The sequence below is a fragment of the Bos javanicus genome, chromosome 20, assembly GCF_032452875.1.
Source record: "Bos javanicus breed banteng chromosome 20, ARS-OSU_banteng_1.0, whole genome shotgun sequence".
Taxonomy (NCBI): Eukaryota; Metazoa; Chordata; class Mammalia; order Artiodactyla; family Bovidae; genus Bos; species Bos javanicus.
In genome coordinates, this window is record NC_083887.1 from 56786352 (window position 1) to 56803653 (window position 17302).

Consider the following 17302-nt stretch of genomic DNA (forward strand, 5'->3'; position numbering starts at 1 on the left):
TTTCCATATCGTGAGAAGTTTCTGAATAATTTGTTGTCTTTATCTCATTTCTTGCGCAGATTTTTTTGCCAGTGCTCATGATGAATCTGTTTTTGAACCGCTGAGCTTTAAACTCTCATGACCAGCCTACCATTCTCAACTTGGTTCTGGGGGTGAAGTGAAGTGAAGTGAAGTGAAGTCGCTCCTTCATATCTGACTCTTTGCGACCCATGGACTATAGCTTACCAGGCTTCTCCATACCTGGGATTCTCCAGGCAAGAGTACTGGAGTGGGTTGCCATTTCCTTCTCCAGGGGATCTTCCTGACCTGACCCATCGAACTCAGGTCTCCCGCTTTGCAGGCAGACACTTTATCCTCTGAGCCACCAGGGTTCTTGGGGTAGGGGTATATCAAGATATAATAATCAACAATAGAAAAATCAACTCATCTCTAATAGATAAAAGTGCATTTATGTAAGATATCTCTTTTTATTATTTGTTCTGATGGGCAACATTGCAAATTTGTATTCTTAAAAATCCCCATATGTAATCAGGACACTGTATTGATAGCTCCCAGAGGCCTAGATTTAGGGTATTAGAATGATCACTTTCTTCTGCGAACTTAGTGATTTCTGCAATTGAATATGTATTGTCTTTCAGTCTCTATGGGCTTCCCTCATAGCTCAATTGGTAAAGAATACACCTGCAATACAGGAGATCCCAGTTCGATTCCTGGGTTGGGAAGATCCCTGGAGAAGGGAAAGGCTACCCACTCCAGTATAGTGGCCTGGAGAATTCCATGGACTATACAGTCCATGGGGTTGCAAAGAGTCAGACATGACTGAATGACTTTCACTTCAATCTTTATATCTCTATTTAAGTTTTGTATTTTTGCACTTCTTTTGTTTTCCTGATTTTTGTTTTACTTTAAGCTTCATATATATTTGAGTCCAACAAAACCCATTCAGCATACATAGAAATAACTTGTGGTTATTTCTTCAAGATTCATATTAACAAGATTCAACAATGGAAGAGTGACTTTTAAAGTGACTACCTCTACTCTTACATCTAAATTTCCATAACTGTTGGGCGTTTAACTGTAGAGTATCTTAGGAAAATGTGAAAGAAGAATTAATGCATTTTATTACATTCTAGCAAAGATGACCTTAACAGAAAATATCTTGGGCCACTGTCTTATTTGGTTAACCCTCGTTGTTATAACCACACTCTGGTCTTCCCCAAGTTCCTCCAGGGGAATTAAGTAGTAAAACTGGGGGTACTTTATGCTGTTACTGTTGCTAAGTCACGTCAGTCATGTCCAACTCTGTGCGACCCCATAGATGGCAGCCCACCAGGCTCCCCCATCCCTGGGATTCTCCAGGCAAGAACACTGGAGTGGGTTGCCATTTCCTTCTCCAATGCATAAAAGTGAAGAGTGAAAGTGAAGTCTCTCAGTCGTGTCCAACCCTCAGCGACCCCATGGACTGCAGCCTACCAGGCTCCTCTGTCCATGGGATTTTCCAGGCAAGAGTACTGGAATGGGGTGCCATTGCCTTCTCTGGCTACTTTATGAGACTGACTCTAATTTACTCTAATCTGTTCTTCTTAAATGGAGTTAAAAGGGGCCAAATGTCACCATTCTGCTGATGGTACACACTGACTATTCAGAATGACACAGATTATATTTACAGAGTTCAGTTATGTGGAAACTCACTGAGAAAGAGGGAGAGAAAAAGAATCTTGGCCAGGGAGAATAGTTAAATTTAATTGAGAAATCTTGGACATTTTCACAATCAAGAGAACCTTTTATGGCCAATTATCTACTGAGAGTTCTTTAGCTTTCCCAAGGGTCTCTGTGACTGACCCACACACAGGCCTTTAGGTTGTGTCATAATTAGGATTTTGCATATCTTGGGACAGCTCAGGATGGGACAGCTTACCAGACAGCACGCGCACCACTCACAGTGTTGCCTCACACTTCTCTCTCCTGGGATGGGGGCAAATGCAAAGGCTGTTTTATTGGTACTCCTAGAGATGAAATAGTGTTGGTGACACCCAAGGATATTAAAAATGGCAACTAATTATATCACTTTGCCCAAATCACAGTTTCTGGGTCTTAATTTACTCGTATTTTAAATGAGGGTATTGTAGTTTATATACCAGGTCTGTCTTGGTTTGTTTGAACTGCTATAACAAAATACCACAGCCTGAGTGGCTTAAACAATAAACGTTTATTTCTTATAGTTTTGAAGGTTGTGGGAAGTCCAAAGTCAAGTTGCTGGCTTACTCAGTCTGGTGAGGGGCTCTCTTCTCCCTGTTATTATCCCACAAGGCCTTTCTTTGGTGTACACACACACACATTTGCACACAGAAAACTCACATCTCTTTCCCTTTGTATAAGGGCATTAGTCATTCTCAGGAATTATAACTCTAATTAACTCCCAAAGATCCCACCTCCAAATACCATCATGTTAAAGATTAGTGCTTCAATGTATGAATTTTGGGAGATACATTCAGTCAATAGAGTGATCTCTTTCAGTTGGTCATTATGTGACTAGAAGATACAAACATCCATTGGAAATTTACCCTGAATAGGCTTGTAGCACTCAAGGTTTGCAATTAGACAGATTTGGGCTTCAGTCTCAGAGCTTATATCATCATAACATTGGACAACTGGCTAAATCTCTCTAGGTCTCAGTTTTCTTAACAGGGAATCTAACTATTGAATAATATATCTATTTGTAGAGTTGCAGTCAAGATTACACAAGAAATGAAATAATTAGACTGGTGGTTTGGTAGTTAATATCAACATTTGTTTATAGTTGACCACAAAATTTGCAAGTCTCTGTTAATTGTAACTTACCATTTGTCTATGGCCTTCCCTGGTAGCTCATCTGGTAAAGAATCCACCTGCAATGCAGGAGACCCTGGTTCAATTCTTGTGGCAGGAAGATCCCCTGGAGAAGGGATAGGCTACCCACTCCAGTATTCTTGGGCTTCCCTGGTGGCTTGGACAGTAAAGAATCCGCCTGCAATGCGGGAGAGCTGGGTTTGATCCCTGGGTTGGGAAGATCCCTGGAGGAAGGCATGGCAACCCACTTCAGTATTCTTGCCTGGAGAATCCCCATGGACAGAGGAGCCTGACGGGCTACAGTCCATGGGATCGTAGAGAGTCAGACATGACCGAGCGAGTAAGCACAGCACAGCATATTTGTCTATAATGAAATAAACATAGATAAATAGTGTATACATCTATGTGTGCACATAGATGCACACATTAGTCTGTGTACCTTGAAAGTCTTCCCATTATTTCTTGGTTAGTTAGCTCATTTTCTACTACCATATAAGAATTTCAACCAGCACATCACTTCCAAATTTGGGATATATTTTACTTTCATAAGCACCGTCCCCTTATTTCAATGAACCCAGAAACTATTTAAACCTTTTCTGTTGATAAAGATTATTTCATAACAAAAATGTTCCTTTGTACATCAATAAAGGGATGCTCTAATTAAATGCTGCTGCTGCTGCTAAGTCACTTCAGTTGTGTCCGACTCTATGCAACCCCATGGACTGCAGCCTACCAGGCTCCTCCGTCCATGGGATTTTCTAGGCAAAAGTACTGGAGTGGGGTGCCATTGCCTTCTCAGTAAGTAAATGCTACTGGCACGAAAATGATAAAATAAAAAATAAACCAACCACACACACAGGGACACCTATACACATATTCTCCTCAAGTCTCAAAACTCCCAAGTTCCCATGAATCACACCTTGTTGACATCTTTGCCATTAATAATGTACCAAGGACCATAAAATATTTAATATTTACATTTTCTAGAAATGTTCATTGCTTTTCACTTCAGAGTTAGTGACTCAGATGAAGTAAATCTAAGCTTGTTTTCCTATGACCCAAAATGTCAAGATGACAAATTCATTTTAAGGCTTATCTTGAGATGTGAGTCAGAGAGTGGCTATGGATGATGTGAAGTGATCAGTTATGAAACAAGAGGGGACCAAGCATCAGGAGGATTCTCAACACATGAACTTGAATGAAATAATCCTTACCTCTGGATTTCAATGGTCATAGTAGTCAAATTTTCTCATGAACATTCATAAACACAAATGGTATTTGCCACAGCTTCAAATAATCTAAAGGAGAAAGAGGGAAAGTGTACATTACAAAGGACAGTCTTGCGGTGAGATGGGGTACCTCATATTTTGGTAAAATGAGAGCCTCTAGAGGGCGAGGAGCAATTCCAGACATTTATGGAGAATATGGGCTTCCCTGATAGCTCAGTTGGTAAAGAATCAGCCTGCAAAGCAGGAGACCCTGGTTTGATTTCTGGGTCAGGAAGATCTGCTGGAGAAGGGATATATACCCACTCCAGTATTCTTGGGCTTCCTTTGTGGATCAGCTGGTAAAGAATCTACTACCTGCAATGCAGGAGACCTGAGTTTGATCCCTGAATTGGGAAGATCCCCTGGAGAAGGGAAAGGCTACCCACTTCAGTATTCTGGCCTGGAGAATTCCATGGACTGTATAGACCATGGGGTCACAAAGAGTTGGACACGACTGAGTGACTTTTACTTTTCACTATGGAGAATAAAGCCAAGTCGAAACATCTCTCATAACTTAAATTAAATTTAATTAAATTAATTAAATTAAATTAATTAATTAAATTAAATTAAGAAGCAGCACATGCAGGGGAAAACTTAAGAGGACTTGTCTTCATGAGAACTTCAAGTAGTTCTCCTTCTTTAAATTTAGTTCAGAACGTACTATAAAGACTGTGGGATTTCTTTCTGCTTGTTGGGTAGATTTATATATTTAGGAAAAGGCTACAGGAATATATTCCCAGAAAATGATTTACACTCAAGTAACTGATTTGATTTCTGGTCTTTCAAAGGAAATCAACAAAAAAGACTAGGATCCTATGAAATGAGTGGATTTCCCTGGTGAAACCAGCCCCCCTCCCCATTGCTGCCCTTATCCAGAATGAACCTGTTGCAGACTGTAATGGTCTTGTGATTATTGTGAATGAATGCCCCTCACCACCCTTGTGACTTAGCTGGTAAAGAATCCACCTGCAACGTGGGAGACCTAGGTTCCATCCCCAGGTTGGGAAGATTCCCTGGAGAAGGAAAAGGCTATCCATTCCAGTATTCTGGCCTAGAGAATTCCATGGATTATAGAGTCCATAGAATTCCATGGACTATAGAGTCCATGCGACTATAGAGTCACAAAGAGTCAGATGCCACTGAACGACTTTCACTGCACCACAAAGATTCACTATTGATTTGTAATTAATAATAATGTCTTATATTTAGATAGTTACCACCCCCAAGGAAATCTGAGTGCTTTATAGTTGATTAATTTCAATCTGTCTTCATAGCATCTGGTGGAATATACAGATTAGGTATTCCAATCACATTTTTAAGGAGGAAAAACAGAATCAGAAAAGTTAAATTATTACCCGTGGAGATTTCAGAAATCTAATATTAAAGTTATCAGTTAAAATCTGGTAGTCTTGACTTATAATTCTGACTGTTTCCCCAAAACATCTGGTCATTTGGGTCAACTCTGATTGTTCCTTAGGGAAAAAAGAATCAAACAATTGAATTGCTATGATTGACAAAAGTGTACATTTCTTCTTATTATTTTAGTGGTATATAATAATTGGGTTCAAGATATTTTTGTTTATTAGACCATATGCATTTTTTAGTGGCCTATGTTGGTGTCTTTGGAATACTTTAAGTCACGTGTGTTAGACGTTTATCTCCTGGTAAGGGATAGATGTTGCAAAGAGTCCTTCATAACATAGCAACTAAACAACAACAGAATGGGATAGATATAAAATTTAAATTCTGATATTAGATAGGTATGATTTTTCAAAGATGAGGTATTTGCATCACCTACCAGCAGCGTCTTCAGTTCAGTTCAGTTGCTTAGTCGTGTCCAACTCTTTGCGACCCCATGAATTGCAGCACACCTGGCCTCCCTGTCCATCACCAACTCCCAGAGTTCACTCAAACTCACGTCCATCGAGTCAGTGATGCCATCCAGCCATCTCATCCTCTGTCACCCCTTCTCCTCCTGCCCCCAGTCCCTCCCAGCATCAGAGTCTTTTCCAATGAGTCAACTCTTCTCATGAGGTGGCCAAAGTACTGGAGTTTCAGCTTTAGCATCATTCCTTCCAAAGAAATCCCAGGACTGATCTCCCTCAGAATGGACTGGTTGGATCACCTTGCAGTCCAAGGGACTCTCAAGAGTCTTCTCCAACACCACAGTTCAAAAGCATCAATTCTTCAGTGCTCAGCTTTCTTCACAGTCCAACTCTCACATCCATACATGACCACTGGAAAAACCATAGCCTTGACTAGATGGACCTTTGTTGGCAAAGTAATGTCTCTGCTTTTGAATATCTACCTGCTATCTAGGTTAGGCATAACTTTCCTTCCAAGGAGTAAGCATCTTTTAATTTCATGGCTGCAGTCGCCATCTGCAGTGATTTTGGAGCCCCCCAAAATAAAGTCTGACACTTGTTTCCACTGTTTCCCCATCTATTTCCCATGAAGTGATGGGACTGGATGCCGTGATCTTAGTTTTCTGAATGTTGAGCTTTAAGCCGACTTTTTCACTCTCCTCTTTCACTTTCATCAAGAGGCTTTTTAGCTCCTCTTCACTTTCTGCCACAAGGGTGGTGTCATCTGCATATCTGAGGTTATTGATATTTCTCCCAGCAATCTTGATTCCAGCTTGTGCTTCTTCCAGCCCAGCGTTTCTCATGATGTACTCTGCATGTAAGTTAAATAAGCAGGGTGACAATATACAACCTTGATGTACTCCTTTTCCTATTTGGAACCAGTCTGTTGTTCCATGTCCAGTTCTAACTGTTGCTTCCTGACCTGCATATAGGTTTCTCAAGAGGCAGGTCAGGTGGTCTGGTATTCCCATCTCTTTCAGAATTTTCCACAGTTTATTGTGATCCACACATTCAAAGGCTTTGGCATAGTCAGTAAAGCAGAAATAGATGTCTTATTTGACCAAAAAAATCTCCCCCCAAAAAACTTGTTCCAAACACTAAACTCATTGTCTGTATGGGAAGTTATCATTCTTTCAGTCACCCATTCTTCTAGCCTTAAAAATGGGAGACTGATTTTTCCCCTTCTTGCATTTACAATTTCTGTCAGTTTTTCCTCTGACAAGTTTCTTTCTTTGTTTCTCTGTGTTCTCCTACTGCTGACACTCTGCTCCTTACATAAATGTGGTAAACTCCTTATTTATCCCCCTTCTTCTGTTGTCTGTTCCTCAACCCATCTTAGATCAAATTTCCCAATAAATTTCCCGTTATTTTTGAAGTTATCAATTATTTGGGTACACAAAAGCATATAGAATAATACATTGAACATTCACATCCCCACCACCAAGCTTAAAAAAAGATACGAAAGGTTCAATAGAAAGCCCTCTTTGAAGCCTCTCTCCAATGTAATCCCCCTCAATGTAATGGACATTGAGATTGTTTGTGATTTTTTTTGTAAATACACACACATGTATAAAACATTTTTTACATGCTTCCTTTTTCTTATTTATGACATGAGTTTTCTAGGACATGCACCCAAGATTCTAAATGCTGGGAGGTGGTAGGATCTTCTCATTTTCAAATTTTGGTTAGATGTGATTGTGTCAACTGATGTATCCTCCTTACGTGCCATATTCCTTTTTCAGAAAGACTCCATTGGCCTCACCTCCAACTTTCAATGGAATTTCACATTCCTCTAAGAGATACTCCTTCTCGCTTTTCTATCTGAAGGGACCTCTCCACCAGGGACTTGTTGTGATGGGTCACAGATTCAAAAGCTTTTAGATTATGTGGTGAAATGTAAATGTGTGAAAAATGCAGGGTGTGCTGGGATCTCGGGTGGATGGTGGAGATGGAGCCGTGTATCGGGGCACCGCCTTTACAGATGGCCAGTTTGCTGTCCCCGAGGTTCCTGTGCTATCTTGTTTACTTTCCTGAGAGTCTGTCTCAGAAGTGTGTGGTCACCCGTTCATGGTATAGCATCAGAGAGCCTTCTGGAGCTCGCCGGCCTGGGTCTGAATCCCTGCTTCACTGTTGCCATCACTGTGCTCTTGAGCAATTGATTTGTAAAATGGAGAACATGCTGGTACTTGCTTCATAAGGGTGTGGTGAAAACTGAATGAAATGATATAAGTAAAGCTCTCAAAAGAAAGAAAGTGAAAATAAAAGTCACTGCATTGTGTCCAACTCTTTGTGACCCTGTGGACTATGCAGTCCGTGGAATTCTCCAGGCCAGAATACTGGAGTGGGTAACCTCTCCCTTCTCCAGGGGATCTTCCCAATCCAGGGATCGAACCCAGGTCTCCTGCTTTGCAGGCGGATTCTTTACCAGCTGAGCCACAAAGGAAGCCCAAAAGCTCTCAAGTAGACGCTTAATAAATGTTTGTTGAATTGTTGAGGGGAGGAAAAGTAGTAGAAGGTTTGCTCATACCTCCTTCGTGTCATCATTTTACCAGCTGCGGAGATGGCAGTGAGCTTGACCTCTGTTTCACAAATCAAGTTGACAACACAGACCAAGCCCTAATACATTGCTTGGCTCACAGTGGGCACTCGTGAAACATATGCCGGTTGTATAAATGAACCTGATGGTTTCCTAGTGTTAGTCTTAGTCTCTCAGTGGTGTCCGACTCTTCGCAACCCAATGGACTCCATGTAGCCCACCAGGCTCCTCTGTCCATGAAATTCTCCAGGCAAGAATACTGGAGTTGGGTTGCCATTCCCTTGTCCAGAGGATCTTCCTGACCCAGGGATCAAACCCAGGTCTCCTGCATTGCAGGCAGATTCTTTATTGTCTGAGCCACCAGGGAGGCCCTGATGGTTCTCCTAAGGCAGCATAATAAATACCTAAGCATGCCCTGTGCCAAAATGAAGCAAGTAATTTGTACCCAAGATGACCTTACTGTCTGCATGGCAGTAGATTCTTATTTTTGAATATTGACTACACCTGTGTAATACAGATAGTAGCTTGCCATTAGACATAATATTTGAGTAGTCAGAATACCAGTTTGTTAGATGATGATGAATAACAGATAACTGACTATTTCCTTAATGTCTTACTTGGATGCAAAATAACATTCTCACCTTTTTGATGATGACCAGTCTTTTCCCCAACCCCTCAAATTTCAGGTCTCATTGTCCATGAAGGAGCTGCAGTTTACAGAGTGTTTAAGCGCTGGCGAGCTGTCAACTTACACTGGGATGTATTAAATTATGACAAAGCCACAGACATCGAAGAAAGTAGCCGGGGAGAGTCTTCCACAAGCAGGACTTTATGGTTGCCGTTGACGGCTCTGCGGAACAGGAACTTGGTCCACCCAACCCAGTTGACCTCCCCAAGGTTTCAGTGTGGCTACGTGTTATTACATCTGTTCAATCGAATGAGGGCCCATGAAGATTTGTCAGAAGATAACAGCTCGGGGGAGGTTGTGATGAGAGTGACTTCAGTGTGACAAAGCTGAGAAGGTGCGGTGTGGACCACCCTGCACATTTTGGAATGTAATTGCAATGAATGGCAAAACCATAGCACTTCTAAAAACACACATCTATGAACTTTTTAAAATTTATGCTTTTTATATGAACATTTGAATTGCAAATACATTTTTCTGAAAAAAGAGTCCTCCTGTTCTTTGCTTTCTAATTTATCACATCTTTTATAAGTTGGTACTTGAAATCATTATATGTATTATTTAACTCTACTTGGTTAAAAGAATGATAAAAGTTATACTTAAGGTCAAAACTATTTTTTCTTGCTTGTTTTAAATATATTTTTATCAAACGTTTTGCTCCATGTGTAATTTTTCAGGCATGCTACGAATGGGGAAGCATTTAGAATGCTGTGGGAAATTTCCAAAGTGCCCATCAAGGACAAAGCAAAACATCCTCTGTGATGCTCACACTGGTCCTCCTCATGCGTCCGGCTGGTAGTCAATCTAAGCGTGACTTTTTTGTGTGGGATCAATTAAGCTGTCACCAGGAATGCAAGTCTTAGGAATTATGGCTTGTTTTCTAACTTCTGAAATAGTTCAGAGAGCTTATAAAAAGATACAGATGATTGGAATAAAAATAGTCTTACAGACATACTTCAAAGATACTACAGGTTCCCCTCCAGAACTGCAATAAAGCTGATATCACAACAAAGCAAATCACTCGAATTTTTTGGTTTCCCGAGCATATAAAAGATGTTTAAACTGTACTGCAGTATGTTAAGTGTGCAATAACATTAGTTCTTAAAAAAAAAAAAAAACAATGTACTTACTTTAAAAATCTAAATAGTGTTAGCCATCATCTGAGCCTTCAAGCTATAATAATAATATCAAAGATCACTGGTCCCAGATCACCATAACAAGTATAATAATGGGAAATCTGAAATATTTCAAGAATCACCAAAATATGACACAGATACATGAAGTAAGAAAATATTAATGGAAAAATGGTGCCAATGGACTTGCTTCACACAGAGTGGCCCTAAACTTTTGATTTGTAAAACATGCAATGTCCATAAGGCACAATTAAAAAAATGAAGTGCAATAAAACGAGATATGCCTGTCCTATAGTGCAGGTTACATAGACAGGGCACCCCGCCTACTTATAACTATAAAAGCTCACCGAAATGTTGCATCTTGAACATGTAATAATAACACTGCTTCATATTTCCTAACCCTCTCATAGACCAGCTGCAATTATTTTTGTTAATTATTAGTATCTTGATTTCTGTTGAGTACCATCTTAATTAGATTTTGTTTTTGTGAGAGCTTATATACCTACTTAATCGTTTAAACACTGATTCTGTTACTTGGTTTAATGAAGTCCTGGGGAATACATTCTCCAGCAGTGAGAAGTGGTTCTCTTTTACTAGATAAGTATTTTTTGAGAGAAAAGAGGAAAAGAAAAATTAATCTCTTGACTCCCCAGGAACAGGTTGCTAAGTAGAGATACCTGGAGACTTTCCACCTTTTCCTCCTCCTCATGGAAGTAAATGGCACATTTTAACGGGTAATGGCAGAATAGACGAGGAGGCAGGCGGCCCTGCTTTCCTTGGAAACAAGATGAACAGGTAGGTCGTTTGAAGTAACTGATGGTGAGATTTTTAAAGCACATGAAATCAAATGCTTTACATTCTATCTTCTAAAAATAACCTTCGAATGATTCATAATAGAACAGTTAACATTTACAGGTAGCCTTGTGATTCATACAGAGCCACTTCTACTAAAAGTTGAAATAATTTCCCAGTTAATAAAAAGCTGCATCACAAATGAGTTAAAGGTGTGACCATTTGCAGAAACGTGAAGAAAGAATCAGGAAATCATGAAAGAAGGAAAATTAAACTACTCTTTTGGGATGGATCTAGAAAGTGAGAGGATCTAGAAGTGTTGATTTTTGAACCCGATGTTACAGGAGCACAGTCCCGGGTGAGGCACCAGAAGGCATCGATCAGTCCTGTCCACCTGCTCTCTGCCCTCAGTCTTGCCACCTGGGACAGAAAAGAAGACTGTTTGTTTAATAAACAGCAAAACCAGGGACGCAAATGTCCTGGCAAAGCAGCAATCCATGACTTGTGCCTGCGAGCGTGGACACTTGCCCTGGACACTTTAATCACCAAGGGAGTCTTCAATGACCACACTTCATGCAGTGTGCTCTTGTTTAATTAAGCACACCTTTAATTTTGGGTGCTGTTGTTTACAGCATGGTGGTAAAAATGCTGGATCAAGAGACTGCAAACACAAGTGAGACTATCACTGCTCCACCCTTTGTATTCATACCCACTTTTGTGTTCGTATCAACTTCCCCCAAAAAACGAGGAGGAGGAGAGGGTGGGAGACTCTTTCTGTAACCCTGCATGAGTGCCCAAGGCTGAGGCATCTGGAGATGACAAGGCACAACGGGTCAATCAACCTGAAAGGAAGAGTCACCCCAGTCTCCCCTCCTTCCCATGGCCTTGCCCTAAGGACACCCATTTTGTCCATACCGTTATCTTCCCTCACCACCTTGACAGGCCCCAATTCCTGACACACTCCCACACCCATACGTGACCCAAATCAATGCTGGAAAGAATCTGGCAGGATTTCCGTTCAACAAAATGTGTGGTCCCTGAAATGATTACATAGAAACTCAAATTCTCTGGGTGGAAGGTGGGGTGGGTGCATTGAGAGAACTGAGTTTTCTGTTTCAAAATGAATATTCTACAGATTTCCCTGGTGGTCCAAGCTTCCACTGCAAGGGAACTAAGAGCCTGCATGCCATGTGGGGTGGCCAATATATAAATAAATAAAAATTTTAATATGCTGTATCAGTTGTGAGCTTCCATGATGACTCAGATGGTAAAGAATCCGCCTGCATTGCAGGAGACCTGGGTTCAATCCCTGAGTCAGGAAGATCCCCTGGAGAAGTGAATGGCAACCCACTGCAGATATAAACAATTTTCAATTCTGAATGCTGTAGTTGTAGCTAAGGCTGTCTTAAATTTCTAAACCATTCATGGTAGAAAAAAAAAGTTGGAAATATTTAAAGAGTATATTTCAATATATATAAATCTAGACCTGTATCCATTCTGTCTCTTTTCAACCAGTAATCTGCAATACAAACAATGATGGGGCACCTTCTATGTGCCAGACACTGAGAGCCGTGGCTGTGAAACGACCCAGGTTCGCAGGGAGACACACTGCATGATATGGGTCAGGTTCCAGGTGAGTGAAAGGCAGTGGCAGTCCACAGGAGCAGTCAGGTTTCCCTGGGGCAACTGAAGAAAGCATCACTGAGGAACTGGCAGGACCTGGGCATTGAGGCATGAGTAGAAGTTCGTGAATCAGGTAAGTGGAGAACATTCTGGGAACATCTTGGGGGTAAAACAGAGGCATGTCCCAATAATGGTGAGAGAGCTTACATGGAGGAGCGTAGGGTACATCTGAAAAAGTGATACAATCTGTTGACTTAAAAAAAAAAGCACAACCTGAGACTTTCAAGTTAAGCTTTTTGGGGGCAAAATGACTGCAGCCCAGGAGATAGCACCCAGATAGCTCTGAGAGGCTCCTCTAAAGAGGGGCAAGGACAGTATATATGTTGATTTTGCTGAAGGGGGAATACATGAAATCAGGACTTCCCAAGTGGGACTTCCCAAGAATCCATCTGAAATGTGGGATATTCACAGAAGATGTGGGTTCAGTCCCCAAGGTGAGAGGATCCTCTGGAGGAGGAAATGCCAACCCACACCAGTATTCTTGCCTGGAAAGTCCAATGGACCGAGGAGCCTGGTGGGCTACAGTCCATGGGGTTGCAAAGTCAGACATGACTGAGTATGCACTATGTACATGCAGTCAAGCACTTTTTTTTTGGTGGAAATTTCTGCTGGTCTTGTGAGGCTTCTGCTAGTCATGAGAAAACAGTCACCACTGTGAAGGGTGTCAGTGCTTTTCTCTATATAAGGAGATACAAGAACTGGGCTCATAGAACTCATAAAATCAGCTCTTGAGATTATCTATCTGAAGACCTGTCCTGCTGGTTTTCCTGGAGCACAGAGTGCCTCATTTCTGCTCTCCACCCTGAACTTCTGGGGGTGTTGGAGGTCAGCAGCTGTAGCGGCACATAATTCAATCCTTGTGGAGGCAGATGACAAGAACCCAGGGCAAGCGCCAATTTGTGGTTGGCAAACCCTATTGGGTTTGACTAGGTAGCTGGGACTGAATCCCATGGGGGGCAGTGAGAACATGGTACTCAAGCATCAGGTGCTAAAAGCCGGCAAGGTCAACTTTGGGGGGAATAACTATCCTCTCTTGACTCTGTAACTATGGGTCACACTCCCAGTTCCCAAGATCAGGGGCAAAATGTAATGAATTATAACCCTATCCTCAAGAGAGTTTGGAGACATCCTACAGCAGGCAGCAGGCAGCCACTATTGCTATACGCTAACCACCAAAGAAACACTGGAGCACCAGATGGATTTTCCTCCTCTCTCCCGGAAGACAGTACAACCCTTAATTCTGAAGTGCAGAGCATGCTGAAGCTCTTGTGAAATAGAATATAGTTTCTTTATTATTGACAATTTAGTTCCGTTCCATCACTCATTTGTGTTTGACTCTTTGCAACCCCGTGGACTGCAGCACACCAGGCTTCCCTGTACATCACCAACTCCCAGAGCTTGTTCAAACTCATGTCCATAGAGTTGGTCATGCCATCCAACCATCTCCTTCTCTGTCATCCCCTTCTTCTGCTGCCTTCAATCTTTCCCAGCATCAGGGTGTTTTCTAAGGAGTCAGTTCCTTGCATCAGGTGGCCAAAGCATTGGAGCTTCAGCTGCAGCGTCAGCATCAGTCCTTCCAATGAATATTCAGGACTGATTTCCTTTAGGATGGACTGGTTGGATCTCCTTGCAGTCCAAGACTCTCAAGAGTCTTCTCAAACATCACAGTTCAAAAGCATCAATTCTTCGGCACTCAGCTTTCTTCACAGTCCAACTCTCACATCCATACATGACCACTGAAAAAACCATAGCCTTGTCTAGATGGACCTTTGTCAGCAAAGTAATGTCTCTGCTTTTTAATATGCTGTCTAGGTTGGTCATAGCTTTTTTTCCAAGGAGCAAGCGTCTTTTAATTTCATGGCTGAAGTTACCATCTGCAGTGATTTTGGAGCCCAAGAAAATAAAGTCTGTCACTGTTTCCCCATCTATTTACCATAAAGTGATGGGACTGGATTTTCATTTTTTGAATGTTGAGTTTTAATCCAGCTTTTTCACTCTCCTCTTTCACTTTCATCAAGAGGCTCTTTAGTTCCTCTTCTCTTTCTGCCATATGAGTGATGTCATCTGCATATCTGAGGTTATTGATGTTTCTCCCGGCAATCTTGATTCCAGCGTGGAATTTCACGTGATATTCTCTGCATATAAGTTAAATAAGCAGGGTGACAATATACAGCCTTGATGTACTCCTTTCCCAATCTGGATCCAGTCCGTTGTTCCATGCCCAGTTCTAACTGTTGCTTCTTGACCTGCATACATATTTATCAGGAGGCAGGTCAGGTGGTCTGGTATTCCCACCTCTTGAAGAAACTTCCACAGTTTGTTGTGATCCACACAGTCAAAGGCTTTCGCATAGTCATTGAAGAGGAAGTAGATGTTTTTCTGGAATTCTCTTGCTTTGTCTATGATCCAGGATAATGTTGGCCATTTGATCTCTGGTTCCTCTGCCTTTTCTAAATCCAGCTTGAACATCTGGAAGTTCTTGGTTTACATACTGTTGAGGCCTAGCTTGGAGAATTTTGAGCAGTACTTATCGACAGTACTTCTAAACATTTCCCAGAGTGAATAAATTTTATCATCTGACTTTTCTTAAATGTCATTAAAAATGTTTTAATTCTATATGTTAAAAATATACCAAAATAAAGCAAGCTCTCACTGTTGGCTTCTGTTTTAGTCTAGGACTGCTATTCTTCTTCTCTTTTTGATTTTTCCCTCATAGATAAGCAACATTTACATAGTGTATTATTATTTTTGATTCTCAATCCTTCTTTATCTATGGAGTAAAATTACAAAATTAATTTTTCTTTGCTTACCCAGAGTTTGATTCCTTATCATCTAGAAGTTTATCTTCAGTTTAAACACCGGACATGTCTTATCCATATTTTCCTTTAAAGCTTACTTTTTTAGTTAAAAATTTTAATGATAGTAGATTGCAAATACCAGATATTTTAAAATTTTCTTTCCAAGATCATCCTTTATCAGACCTTGGTGGTGAAAATTTGGTTTTTATTTTTAATATATATGTTCATATAAATGATGTAACACATACAGTATAAATTTATGCTCAGCATATTTAGAAATAATTGGTTAAAGATCATAGGAAGATAATTTAGGAAGTTAGTTTAGTTACAGTTTATCAGTTCAGAAAAAAATGTTCCCATCATGTTTGTGTGATACAGAATTGCAACTGGTGCCATATTTTATAACAAAGCTCAAAGCTCAGGCCTCCATAGAATCTACACAATAATTCACTGTCTTCTTAAAGATGCTATTTTATACACAGTGCATTTGTTTAGCCAATTAGTCAAAGACTAACATACAAAGTTATTTTAAGAAAAATTCCTTTAGGATCCAGTGGGGGAATGAAAACAATGCATGATTTTCTGTAAAAATTTTTAAATTTTATGTTTTGGTCACATCATGCAACATACAGGATCCCAGTTTCATGACCAGGTATCAAATCCATGCCCCCTGTAGCAGGAAGGCAGAGCTTTGACCTCTGGACTGCCAGGGGTGTCCCACATCTGTAAAATTTTGATGGTGTATTAAAATAAAAAACCTTACCCCAAAGCATTTCACATTGATTTTCCAAAACAGGTTAGCAGTCTCTTAGTTTTCATGAAGATTTATTGTATTTTTGAGAAGTTTTTCAGGGCTTTAAGGGGAAATCATCATGGTGCCCCAAGAAGAAAAAAGAGATTTGCTCTCAGATGCACAGACAATGGAGTCTAATGTATATAAGCGAATAATGGTAACCTGGGCATTTTAAATCCTGCTTCAGGGAGTCAGAAAGCAGGAACATTCATCCCGGCTGCTGGACCACAGAAGGACATCACCCATGGGTAAGAGGAGCCAGGAGAGAAACATCTTCTGACAATGCCATCTTTAGCTCCTTGTCACAGTTCTAAGGGGAATACTTATTGCCTAGAGGCTGCTATGGCAACAGGGACAATGTGGAAGGATGCTGGAGATTCTCTGTGGGACATTCTTCCCATAACAATCCTGGTAATGTCCGGAATTAAGAAGGAACCAAGGCATTGATTCAGAGACCAGGAGAAGAAAGAGTGCCACCCAACTTATGCTGCTCACAGTGTGATTGGCTGGGTTAGCTGCAGCTCTCAGGATGCTACTTTAGTAAATTCCCTTCCTTATTCATCAATCCTGCCTTCGGCAGTTGAGGTGGATCCATCCTTTGATGTGATGTGCATGAGCTCAGTCATGTCAAACTCTTTGTGACCCCATGGAGTGGCCCAGCGGGCTCCTCTGTCCATGGGATTTTCCAGGCAAGAACCCTGGAGTGAGCTGCCATTTCCTTCTCCAGGAGATCTTCCAGACCCAGGGATGGAACCCAAGTCTGCTGTGTCTCCTGATTGGCAAGCGGATTTTTTACCACTGAGCCACATGGGAAGCCCCTGTAGCCTGTTGGGCCATGGTTGAAAGCATTGTGACTAGGCACACAGCAGGCTGCTCCTGGTGATGACTATGAAGAACCAGCTTCCCAGATGAGCTGGACA

The 17302-nt window shown here is 41.1% G+C and overlaps 1 protein-coding gene across 1 annotated transcript in view; it reads left to right on the forward strand.

Moving 5' to 3' along the window:
* MARCHF11 (membrane associated ring-CH-type finger 11) overlaps positions 1 to 9838 on the forward strand; it is a 116551-nt gene extending 106713 nt beyond the window's left edge. Inside the window, exon 4 of the mRNA XM_061393848.1 lies at positions 9185 to 9838. Within this exon, the coding sequence (XP_061249832.1) occupies positions 9185 to 9507 (323 nt within the window). The 3' untranslated portion in view covers positions 9508 to 9838. The remainder of the gene's footprint in view (positions 1 to 9184) is intronic.
* The last annotated feature ends 7464 nt before the right edge of the window (positions 9839 to 17302 follow it).